Here is a 24,725-nt window from a genome sequence, read left to right on the forward strand (position 1 = left end):
GTAAATCATTGAGCCCCATATTTACAAATGAAAGCACTCAGTTCAGAGCGATTCCTGATTTGCTGAGGTTATGTAGCCAGTAGCTGAGCTGGGCAGTGAGCCCGGGCCTATCTGGGTAAGCACTAGGCTGTCGGCTGTTGTTGATCTGACCCTATTCTAACAGGTGATGTGACACAATTGAAACCTCCTGGCTAAGTCGGAAGTTTGGCCCCATCACCTGGGGAGGTTGTTGAAGGTGCAGAGTCCCAGGTCACAGCCGTAAAGATCCTGACTCAGAAGACTGGGGGTGAGGCCCCGCCCCCCCCCCAGTGGCTCTGCTGCAGGTCATCGTCCCACCTGAAACACTTTAATAGGCCCAAGCCTGTGGGCCTGAACCGCTCATGAGCAAAGAAGCCTTTGAGAACCTGATGAAAGCTCTGGACCTTTTTTTCAGAAAAATGCATATTTAACACCCCAACTTTTGCACACAACTTTAGGAGCTTCACAGGCACTCTGAAGCCTTGGACACTTGGTCTCCTGCAAGTGTCCTGCATGTTAAAAGTGGCCTAATTAGAAGCCCCTTCCATCTCTCCACCCAGAGATGTCACTCTTCAGCTTCAAACAGCCTCTCAAAAGACCAGTAGTTACAAAAGGAAGCGTGTTCCCAGGAAAAGGAGTTTATGTTTGAAAGGGAGCTTCCCTTTGCAACTAGAGCAGACTCTGGCCCCGTGCTTCAGAAACTTCAGCTGAAGCAGAATGATGGCGTAGAATGACCTACGATCACAGCGAGAGCCATCTGGAAAGAAAAGGGTGGGATTCGAACCAACAGCAGGAACCACAGATTAATATGGGCACAACCAGAACCAAAGAGCAGGCAATTTACTTTCCCGTGAGCCCCTTCTCTAACTTCTTTTTCCAATCCCTGGTTTTTCTGTTAGGTGTCCATTTTAAAGCTAGTACTGGCATTGTTAAATAACAAAACTCATGCAGCACATCGTTTCAAACATACAAAAATAACAGTGATGTGGAATCCTCCAACAGGTACCTTTAAAGGGTTCTGGATTGGGCCCAACAGGAAAGGCACCGGAGAACACGTAGTCCTCTCTGCAGGCCCCGGGGTGCAGAGACCAGAGACACCAAGCGAGCGGGAGAGCCCGAGCACGCTGATATTACACGTAAATGCCCTGCCTTCGTGTATTTATTTTTTCCTGCGGAAAGAGCCCAGGGCTTTCATCAAATTCTTAAAGGAATCTTTGACTAAAATTTAAAAAGTGATTATTTATAGAAAGAGTCCTGTCTCACAAGGGCTCAGTATGCAAACAGGGTGAGCAGAGCCCTTTGGGGCAGGCGGGCTGGGGCGTCTTGCTCAGACAGGCGGTGGAAGACAGCGTCGTGTTTGTTGGGGAGGTGTTGCGTGCACACGACGTTGTCGGAGTGCAGTTTAAATTTGGGGCACTGCACCCGGAGGTGCAGTTCCGGGATCCGCCTTCCTGGGGGCGAACAGAAGCATGCTTTGGGGTCAGAAGACATCTATGGGATCAAAGCAGGAAAAAATCAGAAATTGAGTGAAAAAAAATCACTGGATGATATGTTCCGGGCAGGAAGCTCCAAGATGAAAGGGCGGGGGAAGCCATGAGGGAAAGAGAAGAACGTTTCTGGAGAGGCTCAAGGAAGCAAGCAGGGTGGGACCAGGCCAACAAGGGCCTGGAGTCCACAAGATGGACGGTGGACTTGTCCTACGGGCAGTGGAAGGCCAGAGAGAGGCATGGCTTGTTTTTATTTGTAGAAGAATCTCTCTGGCTGTCTTGTGGGAGGAAAGGATCGGGTGGGGTGGTTGTTAGGAGGGAGACTTGCCATAGTCTGGGGGAGAGAGGATTGGGAAGTAGAGAGAGAGACATGCTGACACTTAGGATGCACAACTCACGGGGTGAGGAAGAGATTGAGAGGAAGAGAGTATCGGAGGGGAGGTCATTATTAGCCCAGAGAAGGGAGAGGTATCCTCCAGGGTCGCACAGCCAGCCAGTAGAAGCGCCAGCACTGGGAGCCACACCTCTGGTTCTTTTTACATAAGTATCTCCCACATCTGTCCTCATCATGCTTGTGTTTTCATCTACAGCCTCATACATACTTACACAATCTACAATAGATGTTCTAAGTTCTTTCTCTGTTAATTGCATTACCTATTTCATTTCTGGATCTGTCAGTATTGGTTGGTTTTTTTCTCCTGGGCGCGGGTCATCTTTTCCTGCTGGGTGATTTTTATTAGATGCCAGCCATTGCCAATTTTACATTGTTGGACACTAGATTTTGTTGTATTCTTAAAGAGTTCTGCACTTTGTTCTGAAATGCAGCTAACTTATTTGAGTTTGATCCTCCCAATGCTTTCTTTTAAGCTTTTTCGGGGCAGATCTGAGGAACCTTTAGGACTTCTGCTCTCAGCCATGATGGAGTAACAGGGACTGGATCTACGCTCCCACCTGAGACAGCAAACCAGATTAAATGTGTGGCACAATGGCCATCAGGAGACAGGTTAGGGGAGTCCTATGGTTGCCCCACCTTTCTGTCTTGAGAAGTTTCCAGGCCGTGGCCAGGCGGAACGCCAGTGGTTCCTTTTGGACTTCCTGAATGGAGGCCATGGGGCTGAAAGTGCCGGGAGACCAAGGCAGATGGGATCCACAGCACAGAGTGCCAGAGAGGAGAGCGCAGCACGCAGAGAGAGCCCAGAGGCTGCAGAAAGTCACCTGCAAGTGTTCAGTAGAGGATTTACCAGTACAAATATGTGGGGGGAGGGGACCCGCGGTGGGAAAGAGAGCTATCGGAATGGTAGAGAGAGTAGAGCCTGGTGCTTGCACAGCTCTAAGAACAGCGTATGTTCCCCCAGCCAGACTAGAAGACCTCAGTTCACTGGGAGAGCCTGCAGAAGGGTCTGGCTTCAATCATGAGAAATGATTGTTAGCCCTGGACTAAACACTGCTCTAGTTCACTCTAAAATGTCTGAAACATAAGGCCCAAAAGGATCAAGTGATCCTTAAGTAAAAACTTCATTTCAGAACAATGTTGAAGAATATTTCTAAAACTTCAAAAATATCTATTACCCAACAAGGTAAAATTTACAATGTCTGCCATCCAGCCATTTATTCAAAGAAAATATTCAAATCAGATATACAAAGAAGCAAGAAAATTATGACGGATGCATGTGAGGGAGTGTGTGTGTGTGTGTGTGTGTGTGTGTGGTTTCAGAAGTCTTGAAGGAGGAATAGGAGGCCACCTGGTGGACAAATGGCCATACTTAGGTGACCCAGCAGGAGGGATTATTATGAGCAAAGACTTGGGCATGAGAAAGAAAGTGAGTGTGGAACATGGAGGAGCTGGGTGAGAATAGAGCCTAGTACATAGGAAAGGAGAGCAGGTGACCACACTGGAACGTGGGCCAAATACAGTCCTAGGACAAGCCATTCCTTCAGTTGCTTAAAATAAATAATATTTTTAAACTTACAGTCCCTTTCTCCCTCTCTCCCTCCCTCCTTACATCCATTCCATTCCAGATCATGTTGGCTCTACCTCGAAAAAAACATGAATCCAGCCACTTCTCTCTGCCTGCAGAACCCGCCTTTGCCCACGTGACTGCCGTCGCTGGGTTGGATTGCTGCAACAGCCTCTGGACAGGTCTGCCTACCTCTGTCCTTATCCTGCCCTCCCCAGAATTCGACCCAACATAGCCAGAGTGACCCTTTAAAAATCGAAGTTAGATCAAAACTCTCCTCTGCTGAAAATGTTTAAGCTCTTCATCTTGGTCAAAATAAAATCCAAAATCCTAAAAATGCCCACAACATCCAACATGATCTCCCCCCACCTCCTCCTCCTGCCTCTCCCCTCACTCTGCTCCAGCCATGCTGGCGTGCTCCTTGCCCCCACAGGGCCTTCCTCCCTCTGTTGTTCCCTCTGCCTGGTGTGCTCGTCCCCCAGGTTTCCACTTGGCTCACTCCCTCACGTCCCCCAGTCCCTGCTCCAAGTCACCTTCGCACAGAAGCCTTTCCTGACCAGCCCAGGACAGGGCTGGCCTTCCCTTTCTTCACTCCAGATCCCCGCCTCCACTTCTTTTCTCTTTCCCAAGGCACTGACACCCTTACTTGATTATGGAGTGTTTGTCTCCCGCACTAGAATACCAGCTCCACAAGTGCAGGATTTCGGAGTGTTTTGTTCGCTGCCAAAGTCCCAGCTCCCAGCACAGTACGTGGCACATGGTGTGTGCTCTGGGAATGTTTGGGGCAGGAATGAGTAAATGAATGAAGAACTGTGGAGTCCCATGATTACATTTATGTCTTCGAGATATTTCTTTCAAGGAGGCTGATGCTGAAACAGGAAGATGGACAATAAGAATTAAAAGTCTTGCCACAGAGTAGGACCAGATCCTAGAGATAGTCATACGAAGAACAGAGATCAAAAGACTGTTTGCAAACAGACCGGCTGAGATCAGAACTAGCCATGAAGGGTAAATCCAATCTGAACTAGCAGATATTTACTATTTGCTACAGGCAAGGGGCCACGGGAGGGAGGATGAGATATAGGCAGGGCAGATTGTGCCCCAAGGTGAGTCAAGGGCACGAGAGAAGTTTACTGCGAGGGAGAGAGGACGATACTTGCTTTCCATCAGTGGGGGAAATTAGAGAAGATTCGTGGAGAAGGGAGCATTTAAGCTGGGTCTTGAAAATCGGGTAGAGTTTCAAAGGCAAAGACTGGAAAAGGCAGCTATGTGATAGATTTTGAATTTCATCATCTCTGCCATCACAAAACTTTTGATGGAGTGGGTAACAACCTGAGAAATCGTTCTTTCTATACCCTATAAATTAAAAAAATGTTAAAGAGGGTGAAGGACACCACAAAGCAGAAAAAAAGAGTCAGGATAATTCACTACCTGGATAATTTGGTCCAGAACAAGTGAACCATACCAATAATATTGGAAGAAAACAGGGACAAAAACCACTTCCTTGTTCAGATGTATCACCAAGGGAACAACAACAAAAAATCATCCAAGCAGGTAACTCTGCTGACTCCTGGACTTTGACCTGGGAGGACAATTTTCTGCCAGTGGGACATCATTTTCCAGGCAGTGTTAAGATCCTTGGTGAGCAGGATTCCCACAAAAGGCTGACAGGCATGCTGGCTTGCAAAGCTTGCCTACATTTTTAATAAAACTGTCAGATTAAGCAATGCCTGGCTGCAGTGTATTATTAATACAAATTCTTAACTGTCAATTAGTTAACTGGCTAGTAAAAAGAACCTGGTTTATAACATTGCTGCTAATATAGTGCTTTGTCCTCCAGAAAAACACCTGCTTTGGATATGTAATTAGAAAAAGGGCCCCCTTGCTCCCTCCCCACAGGGAGAACATGTGCCGCTGAAAAAAGGAGCTTATTATACCTGCGAGGGGTCAAAGTCTGTGGATGCGTGGCTTATGCTGTTGTGACAGATTACAAATCACTCCATTATGCTCGACAATCTGTTTCCAGGCACCAAGCAGAGAGCTAGCTGGGCAGCAGCCGCCCTGAAACAAGATTCCCATTGGCTTTCTTCCTAAGGTCTTGGGACAGGTCAAGCATTGTTGACATCACCCCTCAGCTCCTGTGTCAGAACCTTTCTGTCTGGCTTCTGCCTCTGCTACTGCCAAGCTCTCCTGAGAGTCAGCCTGGGCCTCGGGCCACCCCCGCTCCCAGGAAGAGCTCGAGTGGATTGTGAATCCCTGGGGAGCCCCATCGCACGTGCTAATGAAAGGGAAGAGGAGGCAGAACACTTGAACCCCTTGTGCCCTTTGTTTCTGATGCTTCCTCTCTCCTATCCTCCCGACTCCCCTTTCTTTCTCTCCCTCTAGTTCCCTAGTGCCTCACCCCACTCCTTCCCCCATGCGCATGTGCCTTCTTATAAATCACAGTTAGACCAGAGCAGCTAGTTAGAGACCTGTCTCCTCCAAAAGCCTTTATTTTGAAGTCCGTGGTCACCTGTACCTACAAAACCATTTCAAACTCCAGAGGTTAAAAGAAAGTTGCCTGATACTCCAAAGGAGTATCAGGAGTGGTTTTAAGGAAAGTCAGTTTTATTCTCTCAGCAGAGGAATAATGACACCTAAAAGTTTTCCTCCCCCCTACCTCCACTTTCCCAGTGGTGCCCTGCCATTGGCTGGATGCTATGTGTGGGAAGGGAGGGCTGGGTGGCCTTCATTCCTGCCAACTCCCACCTCCCTACCCAGTTTCTGCCCAGTTTCCGTGAATGGCCAAGCAGCCCAGAGTTTATGAATGGGAGATTCGCTGGGGGATGTGACATGACAAATCATAATATTTATAAGCTTTAATGAATGGGAATAAAATCACAATTTTCCAAGTAATAATATCTAAAAGAAAAAATTATGAAAGCCATAGCCACAGAGGCTGGGACGAACTGCTTCCCTGAGGCGGGGAAGAGTTCGGCTCCAGTGGGAGACCAGCAGTCCCTGTGTCCCATTCATTGGGGAAGTCACACTCTTTGGCAGACACCCCTACTTTCCACCAATGTATACTTTTCAGGTGACTGTGAGGGACTGAAAATAGCTATGCTAAGGCAAGAGGTGAGAGGAACCTGGACAGACCCAGGGCATGAATGGTGTCAGCCAGGAGGGCTCTGCAGTTGCAGAAGGGGAGGCAGAAGCTGAGCGCATTAGGGTCTTACGTCAGCCACACCTGCAAGTGACTGTTCAGTGTCATTTTTGCCTTGTGGATTCTAGGCATCCTTGGAGCTCCTACAACCTTATTAATGGTTCCATCAGAGTGATGTGCCCCTGGACCGCACCCTCTTTGTGAAGAAGCCTGTCTGTGCCTACAGGGTTTTTACCTGGTGTGTATGAGATGTTCTCTGGCATGAGCAGAGCAGAGAAGGTGGGGAGAGATCCATTGCAGGTGGAAAATGCAGGACCTGGGTCCTGAAGCATTGGAAACAAGTGCATGAGACGTGGTGCGAGGAGCGAGGGCTCTGGTGCTGGAAGCACTCGGAGTGTTTCACGGCTCTAGTGAGAGGTACTGAATTTTGACTTTCAGTGTCATTGTATGGAAATATAATGTAAAAAAATGCCCAGGCAGGGTCTATCTAGCACATAACAGGAGCTCAGTAATGGGTAGCTTTTCAAAAATGTATCATTACTGGTGTTGAAACACTGAACACTTCAGTGGAGTACAGTGTCCTAGGCTTCCAAAGGTGGAAAATCCAGGAGCCACTGTAACACCTAACATTGTGGACAACACCGCTGAGACAGCTTCATGTGCCAGTGACGATGCTGAGGGCTGGGTGATTTGCCCCCATGAGACTGTAAGATCCTTTAGGAACGGACTGGAGACTTTCTCATCTGTGTCCCCAGAACCCTACATTAACAGGCACAGCACAAATCCTAATACTGCTTGGGCATTCATTCTCTCATTGAGAAATCTGGACTGACACATGGTGGGAAACATTACAAGGGACTGTCAGAGTGCATTCCAGGTTTAGGAAAAGTTCTGGTGAGAAGCAATCTCGCTGGGTTGATGAGTCTATGTGGCTTACTCCCCACAGTATTCTTGGAGGTTTCATGCCTGGTAGGCAATTCTGAACATGGTTGACATTGTAACTGCACAACACATTGCTACTTGAGCAACAATGCACAATCCTCCAGTTTGTGTTATTTCTTAATTCATATACTCAACAAGTATTTATCAAGCATCTACAATGTGCCAGGTGCTATCTGAGATGCCGAGGATATACATGCTGAACAAAACAGGTAAATTCTTATCTTCTTGGGGGAGGAGAGAGGCACAGACAACAAACAGTACACAATAATTTCAGATCACAGTAGGTGCTATAAGGGAAACAACTAGGATGATGGGCTGGAGACTGAGTGAATAGAGGTGGGGCCTCCTTCAGCTGGTGTCTCAGAAAGGCTACCCTTGGGATGAGGAGCCATTGGAGCCCTCCTGGCTGACACCATTCATGCCCTGGGTCTGTCCAGGTTCCTCTCACCTCTTACCCTTGGGATGAGATCATTCCAGATCAAGGGCACAAGTAAGGGCAGGGCAGGGAATGGCAGGTGGAATTCGAAGAACAGAAAGAAAAGCAGCTGGGCTGGAGCATGGTGAACAAGGGGAGAGCGGCCAGCGATAAGCCTGGGAGAAGCAGGTGGGGTCGGTTCAGGAGGACCATGCTGACCGTGTGGTTCTCAGGGCTCTCTCGTCGAATGCTTGGGGGATACTTTCCATTGTGTGCACTCTGGCCCTTCCGCAGGGCACCAACAGGGCGATCCGGATCTCTGCAAACCGCATTGTGCTATGATCAGATACTCTCCAGTCAATCTTCGTCTACCCCTGTGAGCTCCAGGTCCCGTGTTCTCAAACTACACTTCAAGACAGAACTGGAAGCAGCCCCTCCATAGGAACATGTTATCAAGTGTAACCTATTTAATATCTCTTTTGTTTCAAAATCATATTTATTCACCTAAAAGGACAATTGAATGGGTAACTTTTTCAAACATCTGAGAATGTAGAAGAGAGGTAGTCAACCAAATCCATGAAAAGGAAGTGACAGAGCAGGTGAGGCACACGAGAGAGTTCTATGCCTCTTGCACTCATCCAGGGCTAAGGGTCTCCATCGATCAGTGGAATGTAATATTAAGGACATTATCAAAGCTTCGTACTTAACAAGCACTGGGCAGCTGACTGGTTATTAACTGGAGAAAAAAATCATAAATCTACAGATAAACTTACGCTCAAAGTATTTTTATTTTAAAATTTATTTGGGGTTTCTCTTATATGGGTTTAACTCTTTAATGCAGGCAATTAATATTTTGAAAACACAAATGCAGGTGTGATATTATTTTGCCAAGTAAAAGATAAATAATTTTTTTCTGCAAGCACTGGAGTCTTCTTTCTCCTTACTATTCTCCTAGAGAAACAAGGACCATCCCGTGGTAGAAAGAATTTGGGACCATGAGTCAAAGACTTGGTTTCCGACTGCTCTGGGTAAATCATTTTAACTCTAGGAGTTTCAGTTTTCCCCTCAGAAGACATTACACTAGATACTGGGGAGTCTCTTGAGTTTTTCCTAGCTCTAAGAGTGTGTGGTTTTAGAAAGCACGGAGATATTTCTGAGGAAGGATGAAGGAAATATAATGGAAGATGACAGACTCAAGAGTAAGGTTTAAAGAACGAGTGTCCTGGATATTGTACTGTAAGGCCACATGCTCCCAGTTAAGCTTCAGAAATGCTAAATTAACTTCTCTGAGTCTTCATCTCTTCTCTCCTCCCATGCATCTGCTGGGAGAAGTCAAGTGAACACCACACTGGAGGAAGGCAGGGAGCTGGAGGAGCAAGGACGAGGCATGAAAGGGTTCAGACATAGCATAGCTAGCCATCCAGATGGCCAAAGAAACAATAACCATTCTATGAAAAAGGATATGCAGTTTTTAATTTTAAATAAAATATAGTTGCCTACATACAATTAAGTTCCATTCTCCCAGATCTTTAATAGTTAATTATCCATGGTTTTCTCATCTGGGACCTTCTGGGTTCCTGGCCTGGGCATTAAACCACCTCATTGTCAGCATCATTAGACCAAAAGCTCTGTGAAGTCAGGAGCCCCAGGGCCTGGAATCCTGCTTGCCTCTCATCTCAGGGGACCAGAAATGTTTCTTCAGTGAATAAGTAGACGCAATCCAGCACCAGGGCTTTAGGGTAAACTGACTCTGGTTGAATTATTTCTGGAATGGCTGGAAAAAAGGTAACATTTAATGTGTAACTGTGAATCAAAGTAGAGAAAGGGAGCCAACACCAGAGAACTATCAAATGTGCTTGGTTTGGGATTTTTCCCCGGAGTGATTTTTATGAAGCCAAAAAATAAGAGATAAGGGTAAAGTTCAGGCAGAGGAGGTCAGGAAATTCTCAGGAACTTCTCAGGAACTCGAAGTATGAACAGGACAAGTGAAAGATGCATATGCTCAGCCGTGACTGGTGTGGCTCAGTGGGTCTAACATCATCCTGCAAACTGAAAGGTCATTGGTTCAATTCCCCATCAGGGCACACGCCTGGGTTGAGGGCGAGGTCTCCAACTGGGGGCATGTGAGAGGCAATCAGTTGATGTTTCTCTCACACATTGATGTTTCTTTCCCTCTGTTTCTCCCTCCCTTCTCTCTCTAAAAATAAATAAATAAAATCTTTAAAAAAGGTTCCTATGTTCAGAACAAAGGGCGGGCCCCAGATGTCCTTCTTGCTGGTGCTGGTCATGTCTCATACAGACAGGTCATCCATCTTAAAACTTAGATGTGGTCCCCATAGAACCTTTCTTGAAATCAGACCCTGCCTGGGATGGCTTGAAAATTTCAAAACAATTTGACAACAAAAATCTTTACAATGAGTTATACTATAGTTACGGGAACTTCATTCAGCTCAAGGCCGCATTCTCCAAATTATATATTTTTATTTTTTTAATAACTTACATAGGGATTAATAGGGGTTTGTGGGAGGAAATTAGGGTAAGTAAAACAACTGTTAAGTAGATTTCTTTCTTGTAGCCAGATATAGGGAACCGGTCTTCCTGACAGTGGCGAATGTAGCCCTGCCCCTGATTTGGAAAACCAGCAGGGAGTGAGTCAGCACACAGGAACTGAGCCCACAGATAGGTTCTCCCGTGGGGAATCAGGCCTGCACTGTACCTAGGCTGCTTTGAGGCTTGCTTTTTGCTAAAACTCCCTTAACCTGAATTGAGGCAGCAAATGTTTATTGCATAGCTTTAAAGTAACTTCCTAAAGTCTGTGCTAAACCTCCGAAGTATGGAGTGTAACCAGTTCAACCACTCCTCCCCTTGCAACTGAAAATATCCTTCTCTTTGAAGTAATCAGCAACATTCTTTCCTTTGTTACCTATAAAAGGTAACCAACTAAAGCAAACCTGTGCATAGTAAATGGGGACCATCCTCATGTAATGTGCCCAGAAAAGCAATAAAAGCCTGTCCAGGCAGGGGTCAGGCCCTTTCTCACTGAGAGAGGGGCTGTGCCATCCCTTTTTCTCCACAAGACTTCTGTAGTCCTTGTGAATCTTTTCATTGCAGCCACAACACATGGATGGAGTCCCCGCTGGCCAGAGTCTGCATCAGTCAGAGACTTTAATACATTAATGTACATTATGAGTGCCCGAGAAAATGTGTATGTCTGTAGCGTCTCTTAAGACTAGAATTCTGCAGAGCACTTTTTGTTTTTAAAAAAAGATTTTATTTATTTGTTTTTAGAGAGAAGGGAAGGAAGGGAGAAACAGAGGGAGAGAAACACCAATGTGCAAGAGATACTTTGATAGGTTGCCTCTCACACCCCGCCAACTGGGGACCTAGCCCACAACCCAGTGACCTTTCAGTTCACAGGCCAGCACTGAATCCACTGAGCCACACCAGCCAGGGCTGTTGAACACGTTTTGATACTAGCAATAATTCCAACTTCCTCTTACTACTATTTTGCTAAAAGAAAGTCCCCATCAATAGCAACACTTTTCAAAAGTATTTTCTGTGGCAGGGCAAAAGCCAAAATGAAGGTTTAAAGACCTAACATATATCTTTTCAATAAGAGCTAAATATGTTTTTCTTCTAAGTTTTGAGTTGTTGCCAATTGAAGCCAGAACTGGTATTATTCCCCCCTTTTTTTAATACTGAAAATAGGCCCTGGCTGGCATAGCTCAGTGGATTGAGCACAGGCTGCAAACCAAAGGGTCACTGGTTTGATTCGCGGTCAGGGCACATGCCTGGGTTGTAGGCCAGGTCCCCAGTGGGGGCCATATAGAGGCATCCATTGGTATTTCATATCCTCTTTGACATTGATATTTCTCTCTTTCTCCCTTCCTTCCCCTCTCTAAAAAAATATAAATAAAATATTTTTTAAAAAATACTGAAAATAGTCCTTTAGTGACCATTACAAACAGTAAAATATAAGAAAACTACTTTGTGAAAGAACATGAGGTTAGAAAAACAATTTACCAAAATATAACTTAAAAAATACTTTTAAATAAAACTTAACCACAAAAACAGAGATATAATTTCATTGCTATATGTTTGAAAAGCAAAATGGCTCATTATTTTGGTAATTCCTAAGAGTTCCATTTTATAATTTTTCCAAGGATTTGACTTTATTTTTTAGTGTCCCCAAAGGTGGCAATAAATGCTTATAGAAGCTTGATCTGGGCTGTGTAGGCTGCTGAAGTGTTTTTCAGACATTTTCTCATTAAAACAAAATTGCACTCGAGGCGAGCAGTGTCACTTAACTGCTTGTGCTTCCCAAAGGCTTACGTGATCAGAATTTACCTTTTCTTCTTCTTTGCAGTAACAAAGTTGTTCAGAGTTAATGAGTGTAAAATATTCTCCGAGAGGAGGCTATGAATTTTAGAATTTTTCCTTAAGAAGTCAAAAGATTATCAATTTATTTATCCTTCATTTCACCCAAAATATTTTCCCACAAATTCCCTGTACCTCACTTATTTCCTTTTAATGGAAAATTTGTGATAATATGAAATATACACAACTGATAGTGGTACCAGCTTTGGTCCATCACTTGTCCTTTAAGAGGTGTGTGCTGCAATTAGAAATAAAGTTTTGGTTCCTCCTGATACAATATTTATGGATTTAAAGAAAAAAAAATAGATGACTACAGTAGGCCCAACTAAGAAATGTGCCTTTAATCACTGAGTCAGCTTCCCGTTTGACCACCACTAGTACTCCCTTCTGCACACTGACAGTGGCTTCTCCCCCGTGACATGCAGGAATTCCGCAACTAGGGTCGACCCTGTCCTGAAGGATGGCCGAGGAGGTAACATGGAGGAAAAGAGGATGCTGGGACTGCAGGACAGAACCGCATCGCTGTCCTGCAGATTCTGCTCAGCAGGGTTATCCTTGCAAAGCAGAGAAAGAGAGAGACTGGGCCCTGAGCTCCAAGAGCAACCCATTTTTCAGAAAAGTCTGCGTGACAGCTGGATTACAGAGCTGCTGCAGCTCAGCAGCGAGCTGGGTGGTTGTAATTCCTCTGCTTGCCTTCCAGACCCATTCTCCATCTTTGCCAGCCCTGCTCTGTACCCAAGGACACTGACCACTTCAGATGGGCGGGTAGGAGGGGAGAGGGGTCAGGCTTTATTCCCCTGCCCTCCCTGCTTAGGTAGCTGTGATGTTCCGCATCTGCGGCTCCCTCAAGGTGGTCCCTCTCCCATGCTCTGGCTCTCAGCAGACCGCAATGCCAAATCTGAGAAGGCGGTCCTGAGTTGGTAGGAGGCTCTGTGGTGTCAAGAACTCAGCTTCTTGCTCAGCTGTGCATGGCCCTTGTTATCGCTTTCAAGATGGAGCTCCAACCATCACAGCACACTCCGAGCAGCAGAATGAAGCAAGGGGAGAAAGAGGGAGGGCATTGTGAAATCAGAAAAAATCCATACTGGTCTCTGTCTCCTAGCTCCTGGCCCAGAACTGCCTAAACCCTTGAAATTTCCTAAGTGTAAGAGCATCTTTTGTTCTAACATTTGGTCTTTGACACACAGCTCCGAAATGCCTTGGAATTTCCTGGGTGATAGGAGTGTCTTTTGTTCTAAAAAGGCAACTCTTGGTGGGTTCCTGAATATGCTTCACCATGGAGACTGTTACCAAGAAGCCCAAACTATGACTAGAAGCTGGGAACTTTCAGTCCCACCCTCTATCCTCTGGGAAGGTTCGGAAAGGGGCTGGAGATTGAGTGAATAATTTTTCATACTCATGTGATGAAGCCTTCATAAAAACCCCCAAAGTATGGGCGTTTCCGAGTTTCCAGGTTGGTGAACACATCTGTATGTGGGGAGGGTGACGCACCCCAACTCCACAGGGGCAGAAGCTCTTGCACTTCTGGACCTCTCGTGTGTGTGTGTGTGTGTGTGTGTGTGTGTGTGTAGTGACGGGAGCAGACACAGCACCTTACGCCCAGTCACCATACCCCATTCTCTTAGGCACAACAATTGGTCCAGGGATGGGCATGTGTCTCCGTTTAGGCCAATTAAAGTTTTTTCCAGAGATCTTTCAACATGAAACTTGAGAAAAAGGGGTCTTGTTTTTTGGAAGGATGTGAACAGGGACTGCCAGCAGCCATTTTTTTTTTTTTTTTTCCCTCTACATGGAGAACACCTGTCTACAGTAGGAAAGAAAGAAGACAAGTGGGTCAAGGTGCATATGGCAAACTTCTTTGAGTTCCTGAGTCCAGTCAAACCAGAAGCTAGATCAATTCCTGAACTTCCCACTTACGTAATCCAATAAATCTCCTTTTATGCTTAAGCTAGTATTGACTGGGATTTCTGTCACTTGTAATCAAAACAAGTTTGAACTAAGGAAAAAAGTTAAAGAACATGCTCTTCCTATTAGAAATAGACAGTAAACTTCTAGGCGTCCGTAGTAAATTCATGGAATGAATGCTTAAAGATTGTTATCTAAGAAATATTTTTTAGCAAACTGTGGACAAAGCAAAGGTGTTTAGGAGAATTTTGAGGAAACTAGTTTTACCCATTTTAATTTCCTTCTTAAGCTATTAATTTTTTTGCTTTTGAAGTTGTAAGAGGGCCCTGACTGGTGTGGCTCAGTGGGTTGGGTGTTTTCCTGCGAACTCAAAGGTTGCCCGTTCAATTCCTAGTCAGGGCACATGCCTGGGCTGCAGCCAGGTCCTCTGTTGCAGGCATGCAAGAGGAAACCAGTCAATGTTTCTCTTACACATCGATGTTTCTCTCCCTCCTTTCTCCCTCCCTTCCCCTCTCTCTAAAATAAATAAAATCTTTAAAAAAATTGTAAGAGGAAGAAAAACATTAAGATGAATCAGACAAAGCAGGAGACACTGAGAGAGCAGTAAAAGGAAGCATGGGAACAGAGTGATGGAAAGAGAAGGGTGGAGAGAACAAGCGTTATCAGAGAGCTCCAGTCTGGAAGTCAGAGGACCTGCATCACAGCCCTGGCTCTGCCACAATCACTCTGTCTGCTTGGAGAAACCACTTTCACTCATTGTATTTTCTACACCTGAGAAATAAGGAGGCCTGGAATAAAGGATGATTAAGATGCCTTTTGGTTCTAACAGTCTGTCATTCTAACATATCCTCTACTACTAGCAGGAAAATGAAGGAAGCAAGGAAGTAGGGTGCATTGCTCTTGAATTCACAGCTGTCAAGAGAGTGACCTCAGATTTTCCAAGAGGTCCAGCTCAGACAGCAGCTGCTCCCCCAAAACAGCCTCAGATCATCCCATGGGCAATTGAGGCTCCGACTTTCCCCTGGAGGAGTCGAAACATGGTCAATGATTATTGGGCTAGGCATAAGGGCAGACCCAAGATGGGCTCGTTGTTTATAATTCATTAAATAATTGTTCTAATTCCCTAGGCAGAGAGAGCAGAACCAACTGAATCTTCCTCTTCCCTCCCTGCCTTTCCCTGCCCTCTGAGGAATCGTGACCCACACTAAATCCTATCCAGAGGAACATACCTGGAACCCATCCAACCTAGCAAGTGTAATCTGCCCAGCAGAGACCTGAGCAAACCAGCTTCACACAGGAAAATTCAATAGCCTGCTATTGTCACAGGCTGGGAGGCCGGGGAGGAGGAGTTCCATCTAAGCAGGAGAAGAGGTGAGAATGGGGGGAAGTAGTGCGTAAACACACAAGGAAAGGAAGCTCTACCAAAGCATGCTCCTGCTCGAAAACTGGGGTTGAAGGTAGTGTGTGAGAAGAAAGGAATTTTCTTCTAGCTCTCTTACTTTTCCTCATTTCTGCCAAAATGGTCAGCAAGAAGTTTCTCAGTTTTTAGAGCTCTGAGAAATGAGACATGGCACACAGTAAATGCTTAATATTTGTTGAATGAATAAATTGATGAATGGACGGGCAAATCTGTTGGGTCATGTTAACTCCCTTCCACAAACCACAAAAATGGAATATGATCCATAGAAGAAAAGGCTTAATAAGGTTTAGAAGCTCCCTGCAGGCTCAGCTGAGGCTGCTTGTCCCCACTCCGGACTAGTGAGGCAGAGTCGTAACGGGTCAAATCACACGGAGGGTACTTCCTTCAGTCACGGTGCAATCATTAGGCCCTTCTTATGGGCCCAGGACCATGTAGATGGCCGTCCCTGACTTCTGGGAGCTTACTGTATAACTGAAGAGACATCATTAGCACATATAGAACAATGACATAACTCATCTAAGTCAATAAATAAACAGACTTAAGTAATATAGGAAGACCTACAATTGCAATTGGAGTTCAAAAAGAGAGACCACTTACTGGAACAGTCTAGAAAGCTTCACCAAAGTGAGATTTGACCTTGATGCAGAGAATAGGCTAATGTTCATTCATTTGGGGGGAACTTGGGTTAACTCTCTGAACTCTGATCCCACCTGGGTCATCCCAGGGCCGATTTCCATGTGCACGGCCAAGCCCCCTTCTAATTTTCCTTGCAGTCTGCAGGGCAGGTGAGATTTCCATCACCATTAGAGCAAAGGGGGCTTCACAAAGAGCAGTGAAACTTGAGTGCTGATGAGACCAACAGGTTTGAGTCTGAATGGTGTTATTATTGCCAGGCTGTAACCTGGACGTAGAAATTTGCTGCTTCAAATGTTCCATCAGGAGAACCAGCTGGGGAGCCCTAATCCTAAGTGAAACCATCTTGATTACAAAGGAAGAAATGACAGCACCATATTGTTTGACTGCTGAACCTTACAATGAAGCACAAAGCAGCATTAAAGTTCTCTGCCTGTAATGCCACGGTTTAAGCAGTTAATCTTATTTTAGCTGAATGGCATGTTCATTACAGCAAATAAATGGGTAATGTGTAGGATTACTGAAAGGGAAGACAGATTAAACCAGTTATGGGCATCATGTTGATTTTTTTTAACTGTGTGATTTAACATGGTATTTTTCAAGTCAGATCTAGCATATGCTCATTTAGCAGAGATTAAGCAGTTGGGATTCTTGCCCAGAAAAGGTATTATATATGACTTGAGATAGTTTTAACAGCAGCAATCCATGATACTCAGCACTGGGTCCACTTGGAATCTTCAGTGTCTAAACTAGAGTGTTCCTGAGTGGTAAGATAGCACTTCTCTCTTTCCATTAGCTAGTGATGTTTTCACCGTTTGTGGTTTTCATGGGCAGCTGAAGGGCCTTACTTCAAGGTCTTATACATTCTTCTGCAATGACCAGCTACAAAGACACCTTCTAACACAATGTGTGATTTGGGAATCTATTTTATCTCTTTTACACATGTTTTTTCCAAACAAATATTACTCTGGCCTCCAAAAACTATTCATTGAACTAGGGATACAAGAGGAAAAGGAGATAAGAGTCCCTGACCTGGAGAAGATTACAATCAAGAGAGGAGGGATAATAATCACAAACATAGGAACCTAGGAGACAATGTGAGAGGGTGTATAATCAAGTGCCAAAGCCCCAGTGCAGTCTCAAAGGAGAAAGACTAGTACTTATTGAGCAGTATGGAGTTCTAAGTATTAGCCATTACAATGCTGGCTCTTTGTATACTTAATCTCATTTAACTTGCACAATAATCTTGTAAGGCCAGTAGTATTACTTCCCATTTCACAGGTGTTAAATGTGAAAGCTCAAAGAAGTAAATTCCTTATCCAAGTAAAGGGAAAAGCAGGAGTTTAAACCCAAGCCTGACTTGAAAGCCCTTGCTTTGTCCTTTATGGCAAGCTGCTTGCTTCCTTAAGAAATAGAGTCAAAAGCAGAAGAAAGTCACAAAAAAATGTCATGAAAGAAGTGGAAATGGATCTGAGTGAGAATGTATCTTCAATCCAATTTAAAAATGGCAAAATTCAAAACCTACAGCCAACATCATACTCAATGGGCAAAAACTAAAAGCATTTCCCTTCAGATCAGGAACAAGACAGGGATGTCCGCCCTCACCACGCATACAACATGGTACTGGAAGTCTTAGCCACAGCTATCAGACAAGAAGAAATAGCCCAGGCTGGTGTGACTCAGTGGATTGAGTGCTAGCCTGTGAACCAAGAGTCGCTGGCCAGGACCCCAGTAGGGGGCATGCGAGAGGCAACGGATCATCTACCTCTCGCATATTGATGTTTCTCTCCCTTTCTCCCTCAGTTCCCCTCTCTCTAAAGATAAATAAATTTTTAAAAAAGAAGAAATAAAAGGCATCCAAATTGGAAAAAAGGAAGTAAAACTGTCACATGCAGATGGCATGATACTGTACATTGAAAACCCTAAAGACTCCACCAAAAAACTAACAGGATACACAAAAAAGTAGCATGGTACAAAATTAATATCCAAAAATTGTTGGCATTTTTATATAGCAATAATTAACTCTCAGAAAGAGAAGCTAAGAAGACAATCCCATTTATTACTGCAACATCAAAAAATAAGGTACATAGGAATACCAAGGTCCTTGGTTAAGTTTATTCCTATGTACCTTGTACTCAGAAAACTATAGGACATTGAGGAAGGAAATAGATGAAGATATGACAAGTGGAAGCACATACCATGTTCATGAATTGGAAGAATTATGGTAACATCATTAAAATGTCCATACTACCCAAAGCAATCTACAGATTCAATGCAATTCCTATTAAAATACCAATGGTATATTTCACAGATCTAGAACAAATATTCCAAAAATTTATATGGAATTAAAAAAAAAGACCCCAAATAGCCTCAGCAATCTTGAGACAGAAGAACAAAGTGGGAGGGATCACACTACCTGATGTCAAACTATACTACAAAGCCAGTGTAACCAAAACAGCCTGGTACTGGTACAAAAACAGGCATGTAGATCAGGGGAACAAAACAGGAAGCCCAGAAATAAACCCATGCCTTTATGGTCAATTAATATTTAATAAAGGAGGCAGGAACATATGATGAAGTAAAAAGAGCCTCTTCAATAAATTGTGTTGGGAAAATTGGACAGGTACATGTAAAAATATGCAATTAGACCACCAACTCACATCATACACAAGAAAGACTTACATTTAAGTCTTTTAACTCAAAATGAATAAAAGACTTAAATGTAAGTCACGAAACCATAAAAATCTTAGGAGCAAACATACATAGTAAAATCTTAAACATCTCTTGGAACAATATTTTTGCTGATGTCTGCTAGGGTAAGGGAAACACAAGAAAAAAAATAAACAAATGGGACTACATCAAACTAAAAAACTTCTGCACAGCTAAAAAAACCATCATCAAAATGAAAAGGTAAACCACTGTATAACAGAACTTATTTGCCAGTGATACATCTGATAAGGGTTTAATCTCCAATATATATATAAAAAAACTTATAAACTCAACAGCAGGAAGACAAACCAATTAAGAAATGGGCAAAGGACCTGAATAGACACTTCTCCAAAGAGAATATACAGATGCTCAATAGACTTATGAAAAAATGCTCAAATTATCAGATTCAAATTAAAACTACAATGAGGTTATCACCCCACAACTGCCAGCATGGCTACTATCAATAAATCAACAAACAACAAGTACTGGCGAGGATGTGGAGAAAAGGGAACCCTACTGCACTGTTGGTGGAAATGCAGACTGGCGTAGTCTCAGTGGAAAACAGTATGGAGTTTTCTCAAAAAATTAAAAATGAAACTGCCTTTTAACCTAGTGATCCCATTTCTAGGTATAATCCTAAGAATCCCCAAACACCAATCAGAAAGAATATATGCACCCCTATGCTCACTGCAGTGTTATTTACAACAGCCAAGATCTGGAAACAGCCCAAGTGCCCATCAGTAGATGAGTGCTGTGGTAAAAAAGCTGTGGTACATTCACACAGTGGCTGTAAAAAAGAAGGAACTCTTACTCTTTGTGAGAGCATGAGCCAGTCAGAGAAAGACAAATACCATGTGATCTCACTAATATGTGCAATCTAATAAACAAAATAAAGTAATGAACAAAATAGAACCAGAGGCGTGGATACATGGAACAGAATGACAAATGTCAGAGGAGTGGGGGTAGGGGATTGGATAAAAGAAGGTGAAAGGATTAGCTAAAGAACATACATGCATAGCCCATGGACAGAGACAACAGTGTGGTGAAGGCCAGGAGAAGGGGAGGCAGGGGCTGGGTAGAAGTGAGCAAAGGGGCAGGGGAAATGGGGGACAACTGTAATAGTTCCAACAATAAAAATGCTTTTTTTTTAAATGTATGTTATTGGTTGGAGCAGTGGAAGAAACTGCCAGTCTCTCAAGAGAGTCTGTTTAAAGGACCCACAGGGTCCTAAAACATATACAAACCCACCCACTCTAGGAATCAGCACCAGGGCAGCAGCTAGATGGGCGCCAGTTGCACACGGGAAGTAGAAGTTACTGGAAATGGGGTGAGAGCCAATAAATCAGCATTGTTCCCTCTCCAACCCCTCCCCTACATAAAGTGCAGCAAAGGTGGGAAGTGGGTTGCCCCACCCTAGAGAATACCTAAGACTCCGCCCCTTACAATGTAACAGATACACCAAGACAGGGAGTCAAAGCAGCTCTACCTAATACACAGAAACAAACACAGGGAGGCTGCCAAATTGAGAAGACAAAGAAGTATGGCCCAAATGAAAGAATAGGTCAAAACTCCAGAAAAAGAACTAAGCGAAATGGAGGTAGCCAACCTATCACATGCAGAGTTCAACACACGGGTGATAAGGATGCTCAGAGAACTCACTGAGTATGGCAAATGCATAAGGGAAGAAATGAAGGCTACACTAAGTGAAATAAAGAAAATCCACAGGGAACCAAGAGTGAAGGGAGGGAAGCCAGGGTTAAAATCAACAATTTGGAACGTAAAAAAGAAAAAAAGTTACCAGTACAGAATGAAGAAACAAGAATTCAAAGAAAAAAAAAATGAGAGAATAAGAAGACTCTAGGACATCTCCAAATGTGCCAACATCCGAATGCCAGAAGGACATAAGGAGAGCAAGAAATTGAAAACTTATTTGAAAAATAATGAAAGAAAACTTCCCTAATTTGGTGAAGGATATAGACATACAAGTCCCCAAACCACAGAATGTCCCAAACAAGTTGGACCCAAAGAAGACCACACCAAGACACATCATAATTAAAATGCCACTGGTTAAAGATAAAGAGAGAATCTTAGAAGCAGCAAGAGAAAAAGAGACAGTTACCTACAAAGGAGTTCCCATAAGACTGTCAGCTGATTTTTCAAGTAAGTTTGCAGGCAAGAAGGGACTGGCAAGAGTGATGAAAAGTGATGAAAAACAATGACTTACAATCCAGATTACTCTATCCAGCAAAGCTATTATTTAGAAATGAAGGGCAGATAAAGTGCTTCCCAGACAAGGTAAAGCTCAAGGAGTTCATCATCACCAAGACCTTATTATATGAAGATAAAAACTATGAACAGTAAAACAATAACAGACACACAACTATCAACAACTGAACCTAAAACAAAAACAAAAAACTAAGTAAATAACTAGAACAGGAACAGAATCATAGAAATGGAGATATCAGCAGGGTGGGAGAAGGGAGAAGAATGGGGGAAAAGGTACAGGGATTAAGAAGCATAGTTGGTAGGTAGAAAATAGACAGGGGGAGGTTAAGAATACTATAGGAAATGGAGAAGCCAAAGAACTTATGTGTATGATCCATGGACATGAACTAAGGGGGAATTGCTGGAGGGAAGGAGGGTAGTGGGCAAAGCAGAGCAAAAGGGAAAAAAATTGGGGCAACTGTAACAGCATAATCGATAAAATATACTTAAAAAATAAAGGTGATACACATGACTAATATTTATTGTACCAAATGTAACAGTTTAGAATAAGCAACTTGGTATAGTTGTCACTTTAATGTGCTACATATATAATTCAACATAGGACAAAGCCCTTTTTATAACCAATATAATCATCTTATGGAATTTTTACAAGATAAGCAGAGTGGAGCAGTGGAAAATATTTGATCAGGCATCTCAAGTCTCACTTTTAGAGTTGTCTAGAAAACAATGGCTCAGTCATAAATATGGAGCTCTACCATGTTCTGCTTCCTTAGTTAAGAAGATAGGAAATAAGCGATCAACTTCTTAGAGGGAACCCGTGCAGCAGATAGAAGGTTGCACTGAGCGGCTTTTAGGGACTCCATTCAGTTCTAGGATTCCTTGACCAGATGACCTCTAAGGATATCTTCTAGCTCCGAATATGAATATTTATATACTTGAAACATTTTTCCATTTTAAAGTGTTACATAGGTTCCTAGTATATTTTTGCTTTCACAATTCATTGCTGGTGATCTATTATTTATTTGATATCAAGTCTTTGGTTGGAAACGCAACCCAACTACAATGTTGTTCTGGAAAACACTTCATTTTAAGGAGCACATTGCAGTAAAAAGTAGAGCCCATACATAAAACATTGCAGAATACTGGTCCCATCAGAGGTAACATTTACCAACTAAAGCCTGGTGTGATTCATTAATTTAGAGTTACACTTTAAGATAGCTGATGTTATTCCTACCTCTCAAATCCAACAACAAAATCCAAAAGTACATTTCTATTTGCAACAAAATTATAAGATAAACAGTACTTTTAAAGTAGATATTTAAACTCACTATGTGGAAAACTGAAATGTGATTTTTAATTACAGCTGAAGTTTTAAAAATGTATTTAAAATCAAATATGGCACTACAATTTCCTTAAGCTAATTCCTTTATTTGAAACTGTCAAAAAAAAATTAAAGATGCTCTTGTACACACATATGCTATGCGTCTAAGAATTCAGAACTATGTAAAGATTTTTCCAATATGTCTAAAAAATAAAATGTTTACACACTTCGGTGTAGTACTTAATACTTATTTTTGAAATCTATTGCTGAGGCTACTTCTAAAGAACAATGACTCAACCAGAAAAATAGGAAAGGCTGCCTTTTCTTTTTAAAAGTGCTTATTAGCAAACATTTCCAAGGCAATGGTTTTTAGAAATACATAATATTCAAAAGTGCTCAGAGTCACTACTTACAGAATTGAATATGCCATTTTATACCTTTGCACATGTAAACTGGTTTTATCTGCATTAATGAAAGATTGCTTTCAATGGCCCTCAACTATATGCTTCAAATCATAATAGTGCTATTAGTATCAGCAGCGGGAACAGTAACAACACAACAACCCCCCAGCACGTTTTCAATGGATCACAGCAGACTGGAAAAATTGTAACAGCTTGTGGATATGTTACATATCCAGCAATGAGCCTTTTCTTTCATCTGCCTATAAGGTAAACATTAAAAAAATAAAATAAAACACTTTCTTGTCTCTGTACAGAGTATTGTACAGTACACTAAGGTATTCAAATTCTTTTAACATTTAACCAAACTCTTGTTTCTCAACATTTAATACAAAGCCTATTTCCACCAAGAAAGCAAGAAGAAATTAACAAATGAAATAGTTAACACTAAACACCTGAGGGGAAAAAATTGTAAACAATTCTGATATGAAGTTTTTAAAAACAGGATTGATACAGACATTCCAAAATAGAGTATTTTCTGAGAGTTAAATATTTGACTTCTTATCAATCATATTGCTTTTACCTGATTGAGATAATTTAAGGACAAAAAGCATCATCTTAACCTAACTGCTTCCTGTATCAGGCTCTCGTTCTGACTCCCGCTTCCAGTAGGAACCATGCAACAGTCTCATTGTGAGCATCCCCTCAGGCCCCTCTCCATCTTCTGAACCTTAAGCTTTTTCTGCTATTCCTTTATCTCTCCTCCGAAAACTCCTATATTTCCTGCGAGAAAATCTCCATTAAAAAGTCACAACTTAAATACAGTGTGATAATGCCACATTTGATTTAAAAGAGCAATAAATTATAAATTGCCAAATAACTTAATGTAATTCACAATGCAAATCCCTGGTATAAAAAGAATCCATCTTGCCCTGAATACAGTAAAGCAATCCAATGATTTCAAGTTACTTATGAAATAAAGACAAATATAAGGTGTAAAATACTATTTATAAAAGTCAAGTAAGAAACCAGTTCTCATAAATCTTTTTACAAAGATAAATGTAATGTGCCTTCCCACTTCTAAAAATTGTTAGGGTGGCTTATAATTAGTGGTTTCAAAAATGACTCTAAGGAAAGTAGAGATTGAATTACATGTTGTTTATAACATATGACATATTAAGTATGTATGTAACAATAATACTGCAGTGGTCATTTAAATTAATTTTTGGACCTGCTTTTTGGCAAGTATATTTCTTTTTCAAAGTCTTTGCTGTAACTGATTAATTTTTAAATGTTAGTTTTCAAAAACTTTGCTACTTGAGATAGTGTTAATAAGAAGATACCAGAAGTCTCAAATAGTACTACTATGCCTATAAAATAAAACAAAGATTGTTCTTGCATCTTTTGTTATTATAACAAATACACTTTAAAATAGTCCACATTGCTATGCCTAAATTAAAAATACCCAAACCCTTAAAAAGGAGGTGGAAGAGGAAAGAAAAATTGAAAATTCTTATTTAAAAATAAATGTGAAGTCCTTGCATTTCTTAAGAACTTTATCTTCTTTTAGACCAAGCTGTATCTTCTACCATTCATCCATGGGACATGATGATAATTCTCCACTTTGTAGGTTCAGTTAGAATTTTCTTGAATGTTTGCAAAGCTGGTATTGGACTTGAGACGTTTGGCTATATAAAAAAATACATTAAATTTTAATTTAAATTTAATTCTCTAAACATGATTATTATTTTATGTAAACTACAGTATTAAAAAA

General features: G+C 42.4%; 1 protein-coding gene across 1 annotated transcript in view; it reads right to left on the reverse strand.

Moving 5' to 3' along the window:
* Window positions 1-21,734: 21,734 nt before the first annotated feature.
* The window catches only part of OSTM1 (osteoclastogenesis associated transmembrane protein 1), a 35,854-nt gene continuing 32,863 nt past the window's right edge, over window positions 21,735-24,725 (reverse strand). The window contains exon 6 of the mRNA XM_024551784.3: window positions 21,735-24,639. Coding sequence (XP_024407552.1) covers window positions 24,584-24,639 — 56 coding nt within the window. The 3' untranslated portion in view covers window positions 21,735-24,583. The remainder of the gene's footprint in view (window positions 24,640-24,725) is intronic.

The sequence above is a fragment of the Desmodus rotundus genome, chromosome 11 (genome assembly GCF_022682495.2).
Source record: "Desmodus rotundus isolate HL8 chromosome 11, HLdesRot8A.1, whole genome shotgun sequence".
In the NCBI taxonomy this organism is placed as follows: domain Eukaryota; kingdom Metazoa; phylum Chordata; class Mammalia; order Chiroptera; family Phyllostomidae; genus Desmodus; species Desmodus rotundus.